General features: G+C 41.8%; 1 protein-coding gene across 9 annotated transcripts in view; it reads left to right on the forward strand.

Moving 5' to 3' along the window:
- The window catches only part of slit2 (slit homolog 2 (Drosophila)), a 104,644-nt gene that overhangs the window by 10,337 nt on the left and 73,399 nt on the right, over positions 1-20,908 (forward strand). For all 9 annotated transcript variants that reach the window (XM_076884925.1, XM_076884928.1, XM_076884929.1 and 6 more), the window contains exon 4: positions 440-511. In XM_076884925.1, the coding sequence (XP_076741040.1) occupies positions 440-511 (72 nt within the window). The remainder of the gene's footprint in view (positions 1-439; positions 512-20,908) is intronic.

The raw sequence follows: 20,908 nt of genomic DNA on the forward strand, positions 1-20,908 counted from the left end.
ACACATTCGGTAGCCCGGCCAGACTGCCTGTTTGTTTTTCCCACATCGTCTCCTCTCCTCCGTCTTTGTGGCAAAAACGCCCCTCCGCCCTCCCTCCATCTGAACCCCTTCCCTCGTCTTCCTCCGCCTGCGTTCCCTCCATCCTTCTCGAGTTCACTGTTTGTCTGGCAGCCATGTTGTACCCCTAAATCATGGATAACCGTTTTCTTTCAGTGTCCATGCATGACCACGTATGTGTGTCTCCATCAGTCTCCCAATTATTTCATGCTCTCAAATCGTATTACAATCAAAACAGTGTAACAGAATTTAATACAAAGTCCAGGAAACACAAATCCTACTTTAAAACAGCTAATTATACACAAATGTACGAGCATCCAACCGCAGTCTTTGGAACGAGCAAGGTCGAGTTTATTCCCTAATTCCTGTTGTATTTCTGCAGGCGCCTGAATCGGAATAATCTGGCTGTCTTTCCCGAGCTGCTTTTCCTGGGAACAACGAAGCTTTACAGACTGTAAGTCGTGTTTTTATTTATTTTTTTTGTCCGTCACTCGTTTGCCCTCCATGGTTAACTGAAATATTCTCTAACTATTAGTATGTTTTGCTAAGAAGCCTTAAGATGATCTAGATAAACTTTGGATTCATGTAATGGTGTGTTTGTGTATATCACCACAACGTTTGCACAGTTCACTGAATAGGACTCAAAATTATGTGAAAATGTATGTTGCAGATGCTGCAAAGCAGAGAAAAAAAAACAATGAGGTTTTGCTGTGTGACCCAGTCTGGGTGTTTCACTTGGATGAAGGAGTGAGAGAAGTGAGAGAGCAGATTTTACATGGCTCTCTCCATAAAAGCCAGTTCAGTAGCTAATGGAGATTAGCACTCCAACAGCTGCTGCCCACTGGGAGAGAGGTGTGTATCTGTGTGTATGTGTGCTTGTGTGTGCTTGTGTAGGAGAGGATGAAGAGGAGAAAGTGAGCATGACCGACTTACTGGTATAAGCAGTGAACAGGTTTCCCTCCTGAAGTTACATTTTGTGTTTCACGGGCAGAAAACAGTTTTCGTTACAGAACATAAATGTTCCAGGTTGCATTGAAGCCGACGAACCACTGTTTGTTGTCATCGAGCACCTTCCGCTCCCCTCGCTGCCCCGCCGTCTGCGCTGCAAACCGAGCACTACAGGGCTGGGCTGCAACGCCACTGAAACTGTGGGAACTAACTTCCCGTCACGGTCATTTGCGGTCTCAGGGAATAATTATGGTTGCATATATTTATATGAGTGGCTGAATGTATTTACAGTATCTGAAACAATATTGAAATGCTCAGATGATTCAGAGTGTGTGAAAGTTGTTTATGTTCTGCGGCTGCCGCAGTGGCCGGCTGGGCATGACCTGTTGTGTCTAAGGGTGTGTGTCTGCCTGTGTTTGAGCAAATGTGTGCGTGTGTGTTTCCCAAGGCCGAGAGCTGGCATTTTGCTCAGCGTGTGGGCTGAGGTAAAAATACTACTTGGATATATTGCTCTGTGCTCAGCTTGTTGTAGACAAGTTGAGTGCGAGTGTATATCTGCCTCTATATGCATGTGTTTGTGCGAGCCTCAGTCCTCCAGGTGTATGTGTTTAGAGGAGAGCCCCTCAATGGCAGCTCATCTTATCTGAACCGGCACAGCTCGTTCCATAGAACCACATTTAAGCTGCTGTGTTGTTATTTCTCAGAATTAGATTAAATTATAAAACCCACGGTGAACAGAGTAAGAAAAAAAACGCAAACTTCCACAGAAAAATGCTGTTAAACAGGTTTCTCAGATGTATGGAACTCATTCAGCTTGAATGGCGACCACAGAGGTTTGGCCAATAGTATTTAAGGCTGTTTGGTCAATATTAAATCCTACGTCTGCTTCTCTACACCCCCTACAGTTTATTTTAATTTTAGAAATCGCAACGAGAAACCCCTGAGAACCTCTGAAGTGGGATCTTGTTAAGTTTTATATTGAGGGTTGTAGGTATGTGCTAACTTGACCGGCTTTGGTTCTTGCAACAGTACTTCTATAAATGAACACTTGCTCAACCTGCTATTATGAAAATTATGTTTTCACTGTTTTTGGGGCTTGGAAAATCTGTGTATGTGTGTGTCTGTGTGTGTGTACAGGAGTATTTATGGTATGTGTTCAATCTTTGCTCAGCACAGCGGTTTAAGGCATTCGGGACTAATTTAAACTGTTTTGAGGTTAGGTGTGAGAGATGCCTTTGAACTTGTGCAGTTAGTTTGTTTAGTGAAATACAAGTCTGAGCATGAATCATGCCTGAATTTTGTTAACCTGCAATAGTAAGGGTAACATAACTTTGGCATATAGCACACTGGAGAGTGTTGTGCCATCTGATGTTCTACATAAATTCGTTTAGTATGCTACGCACCATTTGATTACTGTAGAACTGCAGGGAGACCTTGATCCATATTGCTGGAGATGATTCAGACTTGTTCCCGTGGGTTTGTTGGATTTGTCACAGGTTCTGTTCATAGTTAATAAGAACAGAATTTCTACGCAGACAGGAGTGGAGGGTGTCTGCTTTGGTGGCTTCGGGATTTAATCTTTGCTTTTTGAGGATGATGTAGTTCTGTTGGCTTCACCAGCTCAAACTCGAGTGGTTCACACCTCCAAGTTTGAGGCTGTGGGTCTCAGATGGAATAGGGTGGAGCACCAAAGTGGAGGAGTTTAAGTACCACAGGGTCTTGTTCAAGAGTAGGAAGAGAGTGGAAGAAGACACTGACAGAAGAAAAGCATGGCTGTCGATTTGTTGATCTACATCACTAGCCTCATCTGTGGTCACGAGCTCTGGGTAGTGACTGGAAGAAAGCGATTGCGGATGCAAGCTATGGAGATGGGATGAGTCCCCTCTCACTGATCAGTCAGAAGGGACTCAGAGTAGAGTCGCATCAAAATGAACCAGTTGAGGTGATTCGGGCATCTGATTAAAATGCCTCTTGGATGCCTACTGTGTGAGGCGTTTAAGGCATGCCCAACCTGGTGGGCATGCCTGGAGGAAGAACAGAAATGGAGGAAGAACAGATAGCATGTTGTCACGCAGGTTTTTAAGCAGATATTTGGAAGCAAATAGGAGCCTCCTTTGCTCAGTGAAAGAATGCAGCATAGTGCAGGTCTTGTTTTAATATTTATAGGCTGTTTTTTTTGCTTCAAATCTTTATCAAACTAAATATTTAGACTAAAAAAAAACCAGTTGTTTTTTATTGTGCTAGAATACAACATGAACGGAATATGAACACAACTTTTTCAAATGACTCACAACTGAAGCATATCATCAAAAGCACCTGCAGTGGCCCAATTATTGCATGAATATTTATACTGTGCACACAGAATGTCTCTCTGATCACTGAATTTCTCATTCATCCATTTCTCGGTTAAACTTTAAACTGGATGACACCGTCCAAATATTAGCCGTGAAGCCGAAGGTCGAAATGTCCTAGAAAAGGCTGCTGTGTGCTTTCTCCTAAAGCCTTGCAACTTTGGAAAGAAGGTTTCTGTGATGTGGTGACAGCTGACATGCTCATACTTGTGCTCCAGTGTAGTGAGAAGACAATAAAACCCTGTATTATCTACAGCTGACAATAGCTGCTTTTCAAAAACAGTGTACTTGGTAAGAGCTTATGTTATTTTTACACACCGTGGGTTGTCTCTGGACATATTCTCACACTTTTACTTGTTGCTCGCATTAGTAAACTCCTTGAATGCTTTGTCAGATGTTTTATCATATTGCTTGCATCAAAGGTGATGTTTGACAGTCCCCTCGACAATTTAGCAGAGCTCGGTCTGCAAAAAAATGTTTCCAGCATGCTACCTGGCAAGGATGGCATGCTGAAGTGTTGTCACTGGGCAAAAAGGCTGTAGCTCACTGGTTGCCATGGATATTTGTATCAAATTTTGTGCCAACCTACTGAAGAATTTGACATATTTCTCCAGATTTCTAAGAATTTTGGCCCGTTGGTGGAAGTAGAAGAATGGGATAGATCACAGGAATTGTTAGGATGAGACCATAAAATTTCATGGCGTGTCCTGTGCTTGCAGCTATTATATCTCTAGAGTTATGTAAATTTTGATGTCTTTACTGACATCTGTGTTTCCTCCATAATGGCTAAAAACCAGTGAAATCCAGCAGTGAACATTTTGCAGCTTTTTGGATGGAAATTAGCTGCTTCTAAAGAACAAAGTTTTGAGTTTGAACATGCTTGTCGTGGATATGTGATGTGCATAAACATAAAAAAGGGAACAGCAAGTCTAACTGCTAATAAAAAGTCGTGTCTTTTTCATCATTTTCATTTGCAACACCTGTGTCTGCACCCCTCCATCCTTCACCTCCCACATTATACATGATCGCAGCTTCCCCAGCACCCGTGGGCCCAGACTGCATTAGATTATGAAGACAAACACACGCACACACACATCTGGAGACACCATGTGGTGGGCATATCCCCAGAAAACTCTCTCTTTGTGTCTGTCTCTAACACACACACACAGCCCTCCTTTTCCCCCTTGGCCTATTGTTGAACACTGAATCCACCCTGCAATAATACTGAGGGCCACAGCTGTGACTGTTTGTTCAGAGAAAGAGAGCGACTATAGAAACTGTGATTAAACAGAGCCACTTCATTAGATGGAGTCTGTAAAAAGAGACAGGCTGGTAAAATCTCACTGCAGTGGGCAATAACCAAAAGTTACCTGAGCCAAACAAAGACAAGGTCGGAACATACACATACAGGCACAAATCTCCCGTTTTATGCATTCTGACTGTGGCAGGTCCCCACGCTTCATCCCATCAGGTCTCCAAATTGACCTTCGTCACAAGCAAAATTACAAAATTAATAATAGATCAAGTATAAAGAAAAGCTAACAAAGAAACAGAACAGCACAATACAAACCTCAATTCTGAAAAAGCCAGGTCGATGTGTGAAAAGCCAACAATGCGACAATCTGCAGGTCTGCAGAACGTCTGATAGGGGATTCTCAGCAGTCGTGGGTCTTCTTTTTTGTAATTTGTGTTTCATGATACTCCAAATGTCCAAAGCTGTGGTCTGCAGGTAGGCCAGTTCAGTGCATGGACGCTTCTACCACAAACCCATGCTGTAGGAAAAGATGGAGCATGTAGTTTTATCATTGTCTCACTGAGATGTGCAGAACCTTTCCTCAGATAAAGGTTGTCTGGATGGGAGCATACATTGCTCTAAAACTTGTCTAACTTTTAATATTAATGGTGCCTTTCCACATGGGCAAGTTGCCTATTTCATAGACACAAATGCATCCTCCATAGCATCAGAGCTGCAGGCTTTTGAACTGAGTTCTGATAACAAGCTGGATCGTGCCGCTTCTTTTTATTCTGGAGGAAGTGGTGTCCATGTTTTCCAGAAAGAATTTCAAATTTGGGTTCCTCTGACCACAAAACAGGAAATGATAGAAAAGGACGATAGGTTTGGTCTTGGTCAATAGGACAGTGCTCAGTCAACAGAACAAGAAAAGGTCACAAATATGGTCAGGTCTTCAAGTTACTGCTCACCTTTTAACAAATTTTTTTTTATTAACATACAATTTTATCTGAATAGACTTATAAACATAAAAGATAAAAGTTAGAATGGTGCATTTCTCCTATTTCTGCTCCTTTGCCTTTACGTCTTTTTAAAAATGTTCCTGGTAGTTTATATATTACTTGATTTGTACCAGAAAATATATTTCTAATATGTTTAAATATTGAAAGTGTATTCCCAAGAACTTTGACAGCTAGCCAGCCATTGAATACCTGTGGGAAACAGATGAAATGTTTGGTTTTTCAATTCTGCTTTTTGTCCACTGATTCCTGTAGAAATGCTCAGCAAGTCTTGAAACCACTGCCTAGTTTCTATTTAACCTCTTAGCCTTTTAAAATCTGTCATAAACGATAACAAAGGCGCTCAACTGGATAGATATCTGCTAGCTATGCTGAGATCACTGAAATATTATAGTTTCTATATAATAATTGTTTCGTAACCACCACTGAACAGCTGTTTCTGATGCATTTTGTAAACAATCCACAGCCTTTGTGATTTGTCAGAGGTGCATACAGACACAGTGCAGCATTAGGTTTGCTTCCTCTCCTCTGTCTCTTGTCTGCCTTTGCTGGACAGAATTCAGTAGCGAGATGAAAGAGGGAAAGATGAAAGACGGGTTGATAAAGGGATGGGGTGATGGGAGGATAAGAGAATGGGTCACTGCTTCCACAGTTGAAGAGTATGAGTATGAGGCTAGATTCATGTGACAGTTTTTTCTTTGTGGACACTTCTGGTCAACAGCAATGGCTTAGCAGGTGCCACTACAGGAGATTTCTTTATTTTTATTTTAGCTTTCCTGCGTATTGTGTTACGACGGTAGAAAACTATGACAGGCTCAGAAGAAGGGAGCCAAAAAAATCTAACTAAAATAACATCAGTCTGACAGAAAACATGATGGAGGAATGTTATTCATGTATTAGTCAAAGAATGTTTGGTTTTTTCATTTTGAAATGCAACATGTATTACGTGGAAAAGAAATGAAACACTGATTTATGTAGACTACATAAAACCTACTTTTAGGCAATTTGATCGACTCTGAGCTTCCTATTGTCCCATTGTGGGCTTGCAGGTGACTGATGACACCGTTGCAAATGTGGGAAAACACAGGAGTTTAACGTGCACCCATTTGGGGAAGCACCATCAGTCAAACAAACAAAACACGAAACTCTGGTGTGAGAGAGATACACACAATAAAATAAGAGTTTATTTTTCACTTCCATCATCACGAAGCATTTACACTTTGGTATCAAATCATTTACTATACAACGTAATTATTTAATTATTGGGTTATCAGCCAAACTGTTATAGAAAAATCAGACAATGATATTTGCTGGGTCTCTATTTTTTTTAAGCCTTGACCTTTAAGTTTTACTAACTGGTTCAGTTTTTATGTTTAAAATATCTCATCACCACGTTGTTCCAGCACACAGCGAAGGTTTTCATCAATTTCAAAAATTATGAGTGGAGGAAAAAAACCACTTGTCTCTCCACTGAGAAGGAGAATCAGCATCGAAAAGTTGACTGAGAGGTGGAACGTCAGGTCTCTCGCACATTTAAGCAGAAATAAAGCGAGGTTCGAATTAATGAGCTGGTGAAACAACGTTTTGCGGTGTGTGTGTGTGTATATATGTGTGTTTATGTGTGTGTAATAGTCTCTAATCCTCGGCTAAACGGTGCCCTGATGAGGCTTTACCAGGCAGCATTGTTGCTTAGCAGCCTTGAAGGTTGTGGCTTTGTCTTGTGCGAGAGCTTAACCCTGCTGCACACACACAAACTCGCCCGAGACGACAGGCCTATCATAATGGTTGCACTACAGCGTCGATGCATCTTTCATAAGATTTCGCCTTTCCCCGTTAACTAACAGAGAGGGAGGGGGAGAAAACACAAGGAAGTGAGAGGTCAAAGGTAAAGAAAATGAAATTTTCTCCGAGTAAATAGTGTTTTTTAATTAAGACAGAGAGCGTTAGGGCATTTTAGTTGCCACAGAGATGACGACCTTATGGACCAGCAGAGGTCAAAGGTGAGGAATGTTCCAATCAGGAGATCTAAGCACGTGGTGATTTAAAAGGCCGAGGAGGGAAAGTGTCCTCCCTCGCGCTGACTGAAACGATGATAAATTAAATGCTTACTAATGAAAAGTCCCACATGGAACAGCTGTTTGTGCAAGAGATTTGCTGGGAGTTGTTTTTATACTCTTTGATTTGGGGAACTTAACCAATGTGTTTTTGGCCTGTGGCTTTCATTGATGTCATTATCCAATAATTTACTTTTATAGAAGAGTCCCGGAAAACAAATTAATAAAATGCACAAGATAATCAATCACATATACGCACTAAACTTAAATGTGAGATGTTTTTTGTACTCTGGTAGTAGATTACAACACCACAGAAGTGGGAAGAAAGATGCATCAAGTGACACTGAATGTGGTCTGGTTGGTCTGAGTATTTCAGAAATTGCTGATCTACTGGGATTTGATTTCATGAATGGCCACACTGTTAAATAACTACTTGTTACAACCAAGGAATGAAAAAGGTTATCTCTGAATGCTCAGTTCATTAAACCTTGAAGCATGTGGGCTACAACGGCAGAAGATCACACCGGGTCCAATCCAGTCTGCCAGGAACAGAAAACTGAGGCTACAATTTGGACAATCTTTGAAAACTGAACAGTAGATCATTGGAAACATGTTGCCTGGTCTGATGAGTCTCAGTTAAAAACACTGATCAATTGTGCCTTGTGTAAACGGTTAAGGCTGGTGGTGGGGCTGTAGTGGATTTCTTGGCACACTTTGGTACCAAATGATTATTGAAAGCCACAGCCTACCTGAGCCCAGCTCACCAGTCACATCGTGGATAGATGCTTCAATTGTGTGATGCTGTCATGTCAATATGGACTAAAATCTCTGAGGGAAGTTTCCACCACCTTGTTGAATCTATGCCATGAAAACTTCTGAATGGGCTCTAACAGAGGTACTAGTAAGTTGTAACTAATAAAGTGGCTGCTGAGTATAGAGTGAGTCTATGAGATTTCAGGTGCAGTGTCTAATTGGCCAAAGAGCCAGTGAATAATTTACCAAAATATGCACAACAAGGAGTCTATTTGGGTATAAACTGAACTAACTTATAGCATCAAAGTTAATTTTTTTAACTTTACAAAATGTGGTTTTACAAATTATTTACTTGTAGTCTTTTTTCCCCGACCTGCCTTTTAAAAAGATCCGTATCTGTTGGCAGCACAGTTTGGCCACCGGCTTTGTGTACATACGATATGCAAATATCTGCCATTATGTTTCTCTGAGGAAATGAAGTTAAGCCTTTGCAGCCCAAGACGCTTGCGGGTGACCCCTCCCCTTTCCCTGCTGTCTAACAAAAATAGACACACACTGACACAAACACATCGCATTTACCATTCAGCAATATTTCCTGCCCCCTCCTGTTTCTCTGAATGCGCTTTAACAGATATAAAAACTCTCACACACATTCGATCCGGAGCGAACGCGCACACACACGAGAAAACAGCTCTTTTCAGATCTTTTCAGCATGCATAAAGACATATTGTCGGAGAAATGTTTTCATTGGGACTCTTGGATCACACACATCGACTCCAGCCGAAGGGGGGGGGGGATAGGGGGAATAGGGGGATGTTATTTTGCTTTCTTGTGGTCGACTTTGTGTGTTTTCAGACATTTCCCATGTCATTTGGGTACACTTTATGTCTCACCTTGAGTGCAAACGAACAGTTACAACAGTGTCGAGGTGTTGAGTGTCACTGACTCACTCGTATGAATCACACGCCCGCCATTCTGAATTGCTCAAGGCCACTCATTCCTAAGAAGTGATCTGGCCATTCACATCCCAACACAATGCTGTAATTCATTCTCAAGCGATTGAAAGAGGGCTTGCCAGAGCCGTGCTGGCATTATTATGAGGGCACCAGCACAAAAGATTATCTTATACAGACAGAATGTAAAGATATGAAAATTCTTGGCTTTAACCAGAGCATACTTGTTTCTTGATGGAGCTCAGGAAGTGTGCGCAGATGTGTTTGAAGCTTTTTTAATTACATTTTTTTTAGTAGCACAACACTGCATTAATGGTGTAAAACAGCAGGACCTAATTAGGTCCACCTAGCAAGACCAGATTGAATCTAATAGACCGATTGGAATAAGTCTGTCTCCATAAAGGTTATGCTGCTCAGCTTTGTTGTGATCCAATTTAATAGTAATTTTGCAGGATGTAATCTGTTGTACTGTTGATTAGTCTTATGTTGCACTGGATGGCTTTTTTTTTGGTTGCAATTATTCAATCATTGCATAGACTCTATTTAATATAGGCTTTAGAGTTTAAGAGGCAAACTTTCCGCGAGTTATGGATTTCATGTTTCATGTTTACCATTCGTTTGAAATTACCACCTCTCTACCCACGTTTGGGATTTAATAAATATTATTAAATATTTAAACTTTTCTTGTTTTATCTTCCTTCAAATTTCCGTTTCTTACTACTTGATTTGGTCTTCTGCCAGCAGCTTCATTAATCACCTGCCGCCCAGGGCGTGTGAGTGTCAAAGTTCAGGCCACTAAGGTCAAAGGTCAGGGATCATCAGCGTCAGCCAATGAAATATCCAGGATAATGGACATGCCAGCAGCGATGGCGCTGCTTTGCCCATCAACTTGCACAAGGAGTGAGAGTTACGCCTGGAAAAACACACAGAAAGAGGAGGGGTGGATACAGACCGAATGAATGAAGGGTATTTAAGAGGAAGATTAGAGACGTGTTTGCTCTCTTAAATGGTGCGGGAAAAAAAGGAAAAAAAAGAGACCAGGGAGGAATTTACCGGGGCGAAGAAAGAAGCGCCGTCTCCATTGTGAGCTAGTCGTGAAAAGGAAAAAAAAGCAAGGGAGTGGGAGAAAGTGAGGGGCAGCGAAAGTAAAGAAAGGTGGAGAACTAAGGGAAGAGTGTTGTGGAAATGAGAGGAGAGAGGTATGTCAGTGCTTACTGTAGATGGCAGGTAGCCTGAAGCTTGGAGCCAGCAAGTCTGTCAGAGAGAAGTGTCCAGGTGTGTGTGTGTGTGTGTGTAACCCGAGTGTGGATTATTGGGAGGGGGGTTACATACCTATCCAACGCCAGGAAGAGCTTACCTGGAAGCAGGTAGTTAAGAGCACAGATTCTGTGTGAATCTGTGTGGGTGTGTGTGAGGTCCTCGAGATCATCAAAGCATTTCTTCACCTTGCTTGTGTGTTATTAAGGGTCACGGTGTGCGGCAATTCCTCCCAGCAAAAACGCCTAAATCATCCTCTTTACTTCCCTCGCTCTCTATTATCTCTACTTCCTCTCCCCTCCTCATTCACATTAGCCACAGTGTTTAACTTAATAACACGAGGTAAACGCCGGTGTTATGCAGCTTAGAGCCAGCAGGATGTATATCCCCCCATCTTACAGCCCCTCTGTGGTGGTTGGTCTCCTCAGGGTATCTGGAGCTATAGATCCAGACACCATATTGATGGATGAGACGGCAGGGCTGGTGAATTATGGGAGAGATTATGGAGTAATCAGTATAATTCATCAATGCTCCTCTGCTGACCTCAATCAAACAAATGCCTACTCATCAATATTGACCTCTGCTTGCTGTGTGCATCCATGTAGCGTGTGTTTGGACTTGTTGCTGTTGTTCTTGTTGTGTGTGTGTGTGTGTGTGTGTTTGTGTTTCTATAAAGGTGGTGAGAGTTAAAGTAATATTCATACCATCAGTTTTTAAAAATATTATTTTGGAGTGGCCAGGATGGTGGTGTGGTTAGCATTGTTGAGAGAGAGTCCTGATTTCAAATCAGGACTCTCGTGGGTCCTATAGCTTCCCTTTAAAAACATGTAGTTAGGTTAACTGGATGTGAGAATGTGAGTAAAAATGGTTGTCTGTCTCCCTGCGACTGACTGTCAACCTGTCCAGGGTGTACCTTGTCTCTCCTTGTGGCAGTCGGGATAGTCTCCTGGTGCTGCTCAGCAGAACAAAATGGATGGATGGATTCATTTGGAACAATAAAGAAAGAAACAAAATCATCTTAGTTATTTTTTCATTAGCAAACACATTCCTGCGATCAGATGCAGCTAAACTGTGCTTGACAACCAGCTGCAATGTTCACACTTTGGGCAGGAAACTCTATGAGTAGCAAAACACTGAGTGAGAAAATACGTCAGGACAAAAACCAGAAACCCTGAGTGCTCTCTGAGGCTCGCCTGCAGTTAAATGGAAGACAGAAAGAGCTGAGTTTATGTCAATCAGTCAGCAGACCTAACATGGCTGTCTTTCTCTGTCCTGGGTGCCTCCCTCCCTCCCCTCTAATCCTCCATCTTGGCTCCGTGTCAAGCTGCCTTGTCCAGTTGCACAATATACCCCTCCGGGGCAGGCAACTGCATCCCCTCTCTGGCTCCATTAGTGCCACTCCACTGGCATAGCCGGCATTCTCCAGTGGGACCGTCATCGCTGGCCACTCTATTGGCACCCCTGTCACTCTCCAATCACCACAAAAGAAAACCTCACTGCCCTCCCTAGCTGCCTCTCCTGCTCACTTGGTCTTTTTTGCGCCCCCGTTTTATTCCCCTTACTGCTATTATCTTCCCTTTCTCTCCCCAGCACCTTTCTCTTAATTCTTTTCCCTCTCATACTCTTTCTTGCCTACACACCCTCTCCACTTCCCCTCCCCAGCTCTCTCTTCCCCCGAGCCTACACATTGGTTTGGAGAGGCTTATGCAAGACCCTCATCCATGGTAATGATGCAGAAGAAACCAAGAGAGGAAACTGGGAGCTGACCAGTGATTGCTCCCAGAGATGTTGCTCGCAAGTTTAGAGCCTCTCACATTATTTCACCAAAAGCTGAGTGTGTTTGAAGTGACCAGAGCGACCCAGGCTCATTAAAACGCACTATGTTTACATAATGTGAGGGCTCAGGCCCACAACAACAGATCCATTCGCTGACACTTTGAGAAAACTTTAAGCTTTAAAAACCAATTTAAAAGCAATTTTTTTAACATCAAAGGAGCGAAAAAATACACAAAAACATATTCAAATATGAAACAAATGTGATTTTTGCCGTTAGAGATGGAGCACGAAGGGTTTCTGAAGAGTAATGTGAGCAAGAAAGAGAGAAATGTGACATTGTAGCTCCGTAGCTGGAGGCTGGTGATGGATCAGCAGGTTTGTAATCACAGGTTGGTGCTCGACCAGTGCGCGCGCGTGTGTGCATACACGTGTGTCTTTGTGAGTGTCTAATGACAGGTTTCAACTCTGATGTGTCATTATCCAATTACAGTTTTCTCTTATCTCTACGGTAACACCATGCCCTCCGTAATTGGACGGCTGCTCAAGAGAGCTTTGACCTCTCAGCAAGTGTCAGACTGAAGAACACACACTCTCGGGAACACACACACTGACATACACACGGAGGATGCCAGTAAGATTGGGTAATACAGGATTAAACAGATGCTATCTGAAAGAGTGATCAGATAAACTATGCGCAGACAAGTTAGGACTCTGATCATTTCATATCACTCCTTCCACCTCACACTTATTTTTTCTTCATCTGTCTATCTGTTTCTGTTTCTCTGTCAAGCAATAACAATAACTGAGGCTCATGTACTTCCTCACTTTTGCACCCCCACCCCCCCACCCCACCCTTTCAGTCTCGCTCTCTTGCAAGTGCGTTGTGTCTAAATGGGCCTAAATGGGCCGAGTCGAAGGAGGGCTTTTGTGGTTTATCGTACTGAAGCTTCTCTCTCTCGCTTTTCCTCTCCCAAAAACAAAATACAGCATTTTCCCCGACACTAGCCCTCTTAAATATTTCACACACGCGCTTTCCTTTTTTTTGGCATGTGTTTGGATTCCTGCTTATAGCAGACCTTTATGAGGTTAAATGTGATGGTAATACAAAAAAGAGATCTTTATCGTTCAGACAAATCCAATTACGACATATTGGCAGACAGAAGTGAGGGAGCCACGAAGAAGAGAGCAACAAGAGGAGACACAGAGGACAGCGTGTGTTTGTACACGTTTCTTCCCGTTCCTGGGCCAAAGCGCACCAAATTGAAATCAGGGTCACCTGCGACCTGAACGCTCACTGGCAGAGAAACATGTTTTTTTAACACCAAATTCTGATTCTGAGCTTCAGTATTTAAGATGTTTTGTCACAGTTTTGACACACGTGATGTCTGTCTTTCATGTTCCCACTTCATGCATCTTTATCTCATCCTCAGCCTCAGAACACTTTTAGTCAAAGCTCTGTTTTATATTGCGGCAGTTTTTCTTTTCGGGCTGTACTTATCAACTCGTGACATGTCAGTGCATTTTAAGTGTTTTCAATCAGAAGTCTGCCTGCCTGTCTTCACATTTCAGCTCAGTATCAGGAGGTGGGAAACAGTTTGGCATGCCTCAAATTTCCTTTCATTTATTCTTTCACTCTTATCACTTTCCTCTTTCCGCTGTCACTATCTCCACCAGACGATGAGTTCATTGTTAAATTATTTTATGAGTGTGTGTGTGTGTATGTGTACTGTCTCCTAAAGATATATTTTCCCATACAACAAAGCTGAATTTAAAATTACAATCTAAGGGGAAATTATTTTCTCTCCAACAAAATATCTTTTAAATCAGAAGGCAGACAGCAGTGCAGTAGTAGCAGGTAGGCTGATGGCAGAATGGTCAGGATAGCTTTCATGCTGATGGCTTTCTGAGACCAATTATTCACATTTTTAATTAGTTTAATTACATTTTTAAGTTTCCTTTCATTTACTTCAGGAATAGATGCAGTTTGAGTTGATATACGCATTTTTGCAGTTAGCTTCACCTTTGTTTTCTAGCCATGCGACCCACCTGATTATCAAGTATCTGCAACTGGTTGAATCTCAAGAGCAACCATAGCAAACGCACATAACCTGGGAGAAAGTGCATTTTCCTAAAACGTTACTGAGAGTGGAGTTTAAAAAGGGTTGATGCAGTGGGTCATTAGAGATACTTCCACTTTATTAGGTACACCTGTTCAGCTGCTCATTAACACAAATATTTATTAGGCAATCAAAGAGCAGTAGGTGAAGTTCAACCTGAAGTTCAACCTGAGCATCCGAATGAGGAGGAAAGATGATTTAAGTGACTTTGACTGTTTTCTGGTTGTTGGTGCCAGGCGGGCTGGTCTGAATATTTCAGAAAGGGCTTTTTCCCACACAGTCATCTCTACAGAGAGTCATCTGAGAGAGAAATCGTCTGAAAATATCCAGTGAGCGGCAGTTCTCTGGGTGAAAATGCCTTCTTGATGCCAGAAAAGGAGAGAGAATGGAAAGGCTACTTTGAGCTGATAGCAAGACTACAGTAACTCAAATATATACTCATTACAAGCAAGATATGCAGACCTTGAGCAGCAGAAGACCACACTGACTGACACTCCTGACAGATAATGTTACTTCATCTGCTGAGTTTTGATTTCTGCAGTGATATTTTAATGGTAGGGTCTAAATGTTGTGTAAAAAACATGAAAGCATGGATCCTTTCTTCCTGTATCAATTGCTCACGATGCTGGTGTTGTAATGATATAGGAAATATTTTCTTGTTTAACTTTGTGCTCTTTAATACCAACTGAGCATCATTTAATTAATGCCATAGCTTATCGTAGTATTGTTGCTAACCATGTCCATCCCTTTATAATCAAAGTGTACCCATGTCCCAAATGACTGCTTCCTCGAATCATCTCAAACTGGTTTCCTGAACAATGAGTTCATGTAGTCAAACCTGAATTTCTGTAGGACGTTATGTATACAATAATGTCTGTTATTTTTAAAGAGACTCAGTTCTTCCAGCTCATTAAAAGCAACAGCAAAAAGTCAGACACCTGAACAGTGAATTTGCTCACAAGACTACAGTATTTTATAGTCTGAAAGCGAGGCGGTGAGAGAATGAGCAGCCCAAAGCTATGATGTCAGCCTGTTTTACAGCTCTCATAATTACAAGCAGCACTCTGGGTGGGTGGGTTACTATCAGTGTGTGTGTGTGTGTGTGCGTGTGCACGCATTCAGAGCACATAAGATTCCTGTCAGGTTACCTTAGTGACCTGCTAGGTAACCCCTCGTCTCTCTCAGACATCTTAGCAGCTGAGGATTTTGCCTTTGCTGTGTTAAAAGACACTGGACTGTTTGAGAGGTGGAAATCCCCTTTTTAGTAAAACTTCTATTTCAATTGTTTTCCTTTTTCCCATAAGGTCATAAGGAAATTGGACACAAACTGACTGCTAACCTGCCCATCAGTCCCTTTGATGAATCACATCTGGCTTTTCCTCCAAACTTTACACAATTGTACAAAACCCCTTTGCTCTCTACAGAAAAAAAAGAAATCCCTGGTGTCTTACAGATACCGACAGAGTATCCTTTGGTCTTAGTGCCATGACACGCTGGGTTTATGGGTGGTTCTCACCCCCAGCTTGTCACATACACTTTTAAATGATGTCTTTGGCGTCACATTTACGTACACGCATCAGGTGACCGTGCTTTTTTAGTGCAAGGTCAATGCTGCGACAAAGGTCAGTACTGTAATCGGAACTGCAGTCTTCTCTTGAACTAAACATCTTCAGAAAGTAAAAAGTAAAGGTAAGAAACAATTTAAAAACAAAATAATCAATGCAAAGGGCCACACAGGACACAAATTACGATCTCCTTGCTGGCAAAGCTGTATTTACTCTGGCACCACACCTGATTTTGTCACTTTTTAAAAGAGGAGCATTACTTCAAGGCATCCAAAATTGCTGCCGGTTAAGGGCAGGCTTTTTTTTCACATTGCGAACCAAAAGCTTTTCTTGTTTTAACCTTGTCGATTCTGTGAGTTTATTACAGTGAAAGTTTGATTATTCAACTGAAATAATAGTCTTTCCCTAAACCGTTATGAATAAGGACACACAGCCCATAGTTCGCTCAGGCTGGAGAATCTTTTTGGGCTTTTCGGTGCAGAATTCAAATCCTCAATGCCTACTGACTGGCATTGACTCCAGATCAAATCAATACAATCCGCAGAGGCTCCAGGCAAACCAGCGGCAGTTAACGTTGCTACAAGCAAGTTAGAGGCCTGGTTGTAAAGATGATTTGTGTGTGTGTGTGTGTGTGTGTGTGTGTGTGTGTGTGTGTGTGAGTCTCAAACAGCAGTCTTCATGTGGGGGGGGGGGGGGGGGGGGGGGATGAAGGAATGATGAGATGGAGAAGGAGGGAAGGAGGGATGAGAGGAAGGGTTATTAACCACAACACATTACCGCCTGGCAACCTGGCATGTTCAGACATAAACCACAAGTAATAATCCCACCGTGTGTGTGTGTGTGTCTGTGGGTTTAGCATGCTGGTCCCATGCAGGTTTATGGGGGTTTATAAGTTCAGCATTGTAGGCATGACAAGCCTCATTTGAAGTCTACATGCACGTCCTGTATATGACTGTAAGCTGCTGTCTCTGTAAATCATCTTGCAGCTGGTTGATGCAGAGGAAGAAAAATAGTTTGGATCTGCATTTCTAAAATTATGGCAGTGCTCCTATCTCTGCTTCATTTCTCTCAATCAGCTTTCTCAGGAGAAAGCAGCCATTGGGTTGGCTTGGCTGACTTTTATAGCATTCTGAATTAGCTGGGTTTTATTTTTTCTTCCGTCTTCACCTCTGTGACTCCTTTTACCTTCAAACTCTCAAATCTCTTTTTTCAAGTCTGTTTGCTCGCAGCAAACTCTTTTTAGCATCATCAAAATTCTCTGTTACACATGTATCACAGATGTTCAGTGGTGACAAGTGACGAAGCAAATGTACCAAGGTTTTTCTAGTCATTGTATTACATACTTACATAGGTTTTCTGTTTAACCTACATGATTTTAGACAGACAGCAAGTTGTAGTAGTAATCTAGCTTGTGGATATATTACGTTTTTTTAATTAAATATTATTTATACATTACTGTGGTGCTGAAAGTTCTACTTAGGTGAAAGACTTGAATTTACATTTGCACCTTGAACACACTTTTCTACCCGTCTGCATGTCTGTAAACCAGCGGTGCAGAAACAGACAGAGACAAGTGATATCTGATAGACTGATGGTGATGACTGTTGCTAGTCAAGCAGAATGGATGGTTCTAATTGAACAGTGTGTGTGTGTGTGTGTGGACAGTTGTGCAAATGGAAGTCATTTCCATGGTAGCAATTAAACACTGGGAGTTTTCAGGTCAAGGTTAATTAGCATGCAAAGATGAAAGAGAGTCAGATGAGATGGGGCTGGACGTTTGATCGCTGTTTGTCTTCCGTGACCGTTTGTGTGTGTGCATCCAGACTTCCAGTTGGAGCGTATTCATCGTGCACAATGCACTGTATAGCTGTTGAGCTATGTCCGTTGCCTATGCATGCTTGGCACAGATATTAGAACCTACTGATCCACAACTTAATCTGAGGCAGAATTTCACCAAAGCTTTTAAATGCACCGCTATCTGCATCATGTCCAGTGTAGTAACAGAAGCTTTGTTTGTCAAGTGATTCACAGATAGACACAAAGAAAGATGAGCTATGCTGGGACAAAGCTTTGGGAAGAAATTTCATACATATTTATTTATATATGCGTACCAGAGCTTAAACAACTGCTCAAATACTCAGTGTGATTGCGTAGAGAAGATCATTCAGCTATTAGATTTTTAATTGGTGATTTTTTTTAAATTAACTAAATTATTAGTTAATCGTCTGCATTCATATTTTAAAGAAAGAGGAATGTCTTAAAGTGTTTTATTGACTTCAATTACATTATTTTTTACTATTGAATTACAAACTGGCTGCTCTAACATTTAATTGAAATACAGTCAATTATTTTATTAATATTTTAAACAAAAGCTGCAAGTATTCAAGTTGCCCACTGTTTACATTTACAGTTTTTACACATAGAAAATATTTTTTTAAAGGATTAAAGAATCAGAAAAATGTTTAGACTCATACTAATTAACACGCGCAGCTGATATCCATCCTCTTATGTGAACTATGACCTTTCCATGTCTTCAATCACGGGCCTCTAAAAAGCATTTATCTCAATCAAATGTTTGATTTTCCTTTAACCTCAGCCAGTTTTTTTTTAAAAAGGCACGTGCATGTAGTTCTCTTGAGTGATTAATCTAACTTTATATTTCCTGCTGTTAGAGTCCTAGGTGTCATGTGATGAGATTGGACAACATTTAGAGCCAATGTAGCTAAAACAAAACATCGTCTCTCACACTAGAAACCAAAACTAACCACAGAGAGTGTCAACAGTATTTTGGTTAAGATTAGGAAAGAAATGTGGTTTAAATTGATTACATGTAAATAAACATTTAGTGTCTTAAGTCACTTTTTTGTGCGCTAAACAGGTTGTCTCGCAAATTCCAGCCAACTGTTGTGAATGCCTGAGCCATAAAAGCAAGTTCATCAGTAAATGTGCTGCATTGTCATCTGCAGTTTGACGATGGAGAGACCTCCTGGTGGAGCTGCTGTAAATATAACTTTAAAACTTCCCACTTTTATAGCGGATGCCAATTACTGTTTAGTAGAGATGTTATCTCTGCTCAGCAGCATTGAGAAAAAAAGGCATACCCCACTCCATAAATCAAAGTTTTACCGCAGCATTGTCTCCGAGGGTGTTTCTGTTCTTTTACCTGCAATCACCTGAGTGTTGCAGGTACTTCTCCTCTCCTCCATCCCCCTTTTCCCTCCTTTTATTTTCCTTTTCATCACTCTGCTCTCTCCCTCTGAACTTTTAACAGCTGAACACTCGGTGCAGAGCTGTTATTCACAGCTCACTGATACAAATCCTGCTGTCTGTGCGTTCTGCATGTGTGTGTGTGTGTGTGTGTGTGTGTGTTTATGGTGATTGATATGCATTAATGGTGTAAGGCGAACAACCATTAAAAGCTGGGAAACTGTAAGCAGTGCTGCTTTGAGCTGTGACTATTAGTCTGAAAGTTTCCGGTGTTGGTAAAACACGAGGGACTGCAGTGGCAGATGTTAGAGAAAAGAGTGTGTGTGTGGTGTGTCTGTGTGTGGACTACCAGTAGCAGGTGGTAAGTTTATTTCACCCCTCTGGCCCAAACCCATGGTCACAGGGGATTTTGGAGCAATCTAAAGCTCAGCTGTTCTTGCGCAGCAGCTACACTTGTATTTGTGAGAATGCTTATAAGCTCTGGGACAGATTGTCTTTTTACATTAGCAGGACAGTTTCAAAGACAGAGATTTCCGCCTCTAATGTAGTGAAATGAATCATAGCCATACTGTAAATCCTTCTTCGTTGCAGTTTGTGTAATTTCATGCAGTTTCAACTGCAGTGCCCCTCTTTAAGCACGTAGTCGGACACTTTTCCAGGTCTTCACTTAAACTCAAGTGTCGATGACACCCCCCACTCTTCAAAAAAGAAAAAAATAATTCAAAACCAGAATGAGATCATCCTGCAGCTTCACCTTCTGACTGAAGGTCATTAAAGCTAATTGCTAATCTGGTCATGTGGAAACTGAGGAGCGATCAGCAAATAATCTGCAGTCTTGACACTCGGTTTAAGTAGCCAGGGCTTCAGGTTTCGAACTCTCCAGATGGGCAGGTTTGCTCAGCTTCAACATAAATAAGGGTTCAGCAGCTCAGGAAGGACAAAAGCCGCCGTTACCGAAGTGGCTGCTGGCCAGAGAGAGGATGAAGCGAAAGGGGAGATTGTTATTAAATTCTCTCTTCCTGAGGTCAGTGACAGTGGGGCTTTTAGTGGCTGCTGGTACCACTCTCCTGCAACACCCCGCCTAATTGGTTAACGACATCTGATGTCATAACATGCCCATTCCCCCCTCCCCCCACTCTCTTTGCCAGCATCGTTCTTCAACCCTGTCTTCGTGTTGCTTTCTCTCCACCGCTCAGTTCCTCTGTTGCATGAACCCAACCCATTCCTCCCTCGCCTTTGCTTTCAGCTCGTATCGATCGAAGTAAAAAAATGTGACAGCGAACAAATCTTTTTCTGCTTGTGTATTTCTATCTGACTTAATGGAAAGACATGCCAAAGATGGAACAATGAAAAATAGGGGGGAAAAGGTCATTATATGTGGTTTATTCTGTTCTTTTGTTTGTTTTTGTTTTTTAAATAAAGATTGCACTTCACTAACCTGTTTACAATGTGAGGATCCCACATTCCATTTCTTCTCTTAGACGAGGGAACCGGGCTTGATCAAACTTGATCAACTTTTTGGGATTTCCTTACCTGGCTCACTGAGCATGCATCAAGACAAAGCTTGATCAAACTTTGCAGAAAATCTTGCCTAGGGCACTTTAAGACAACTGAGCCCTG

Source organism: Maylandia zebra, linkage group LG6 (assembly GCF_041146795.1).
Source record: "Maylandia zebra isolate NMK-2024a linkage group LG6, Mzebra_GT3a, whole genome shotgun sequence".
Taxonomy (NCBI): domain Eukaryota; kingdom Metazoa; phylum Chordata; class Actinopteri; order Cichliformes; family Cichlidae; genus Maylandia; species Maylandia zebra.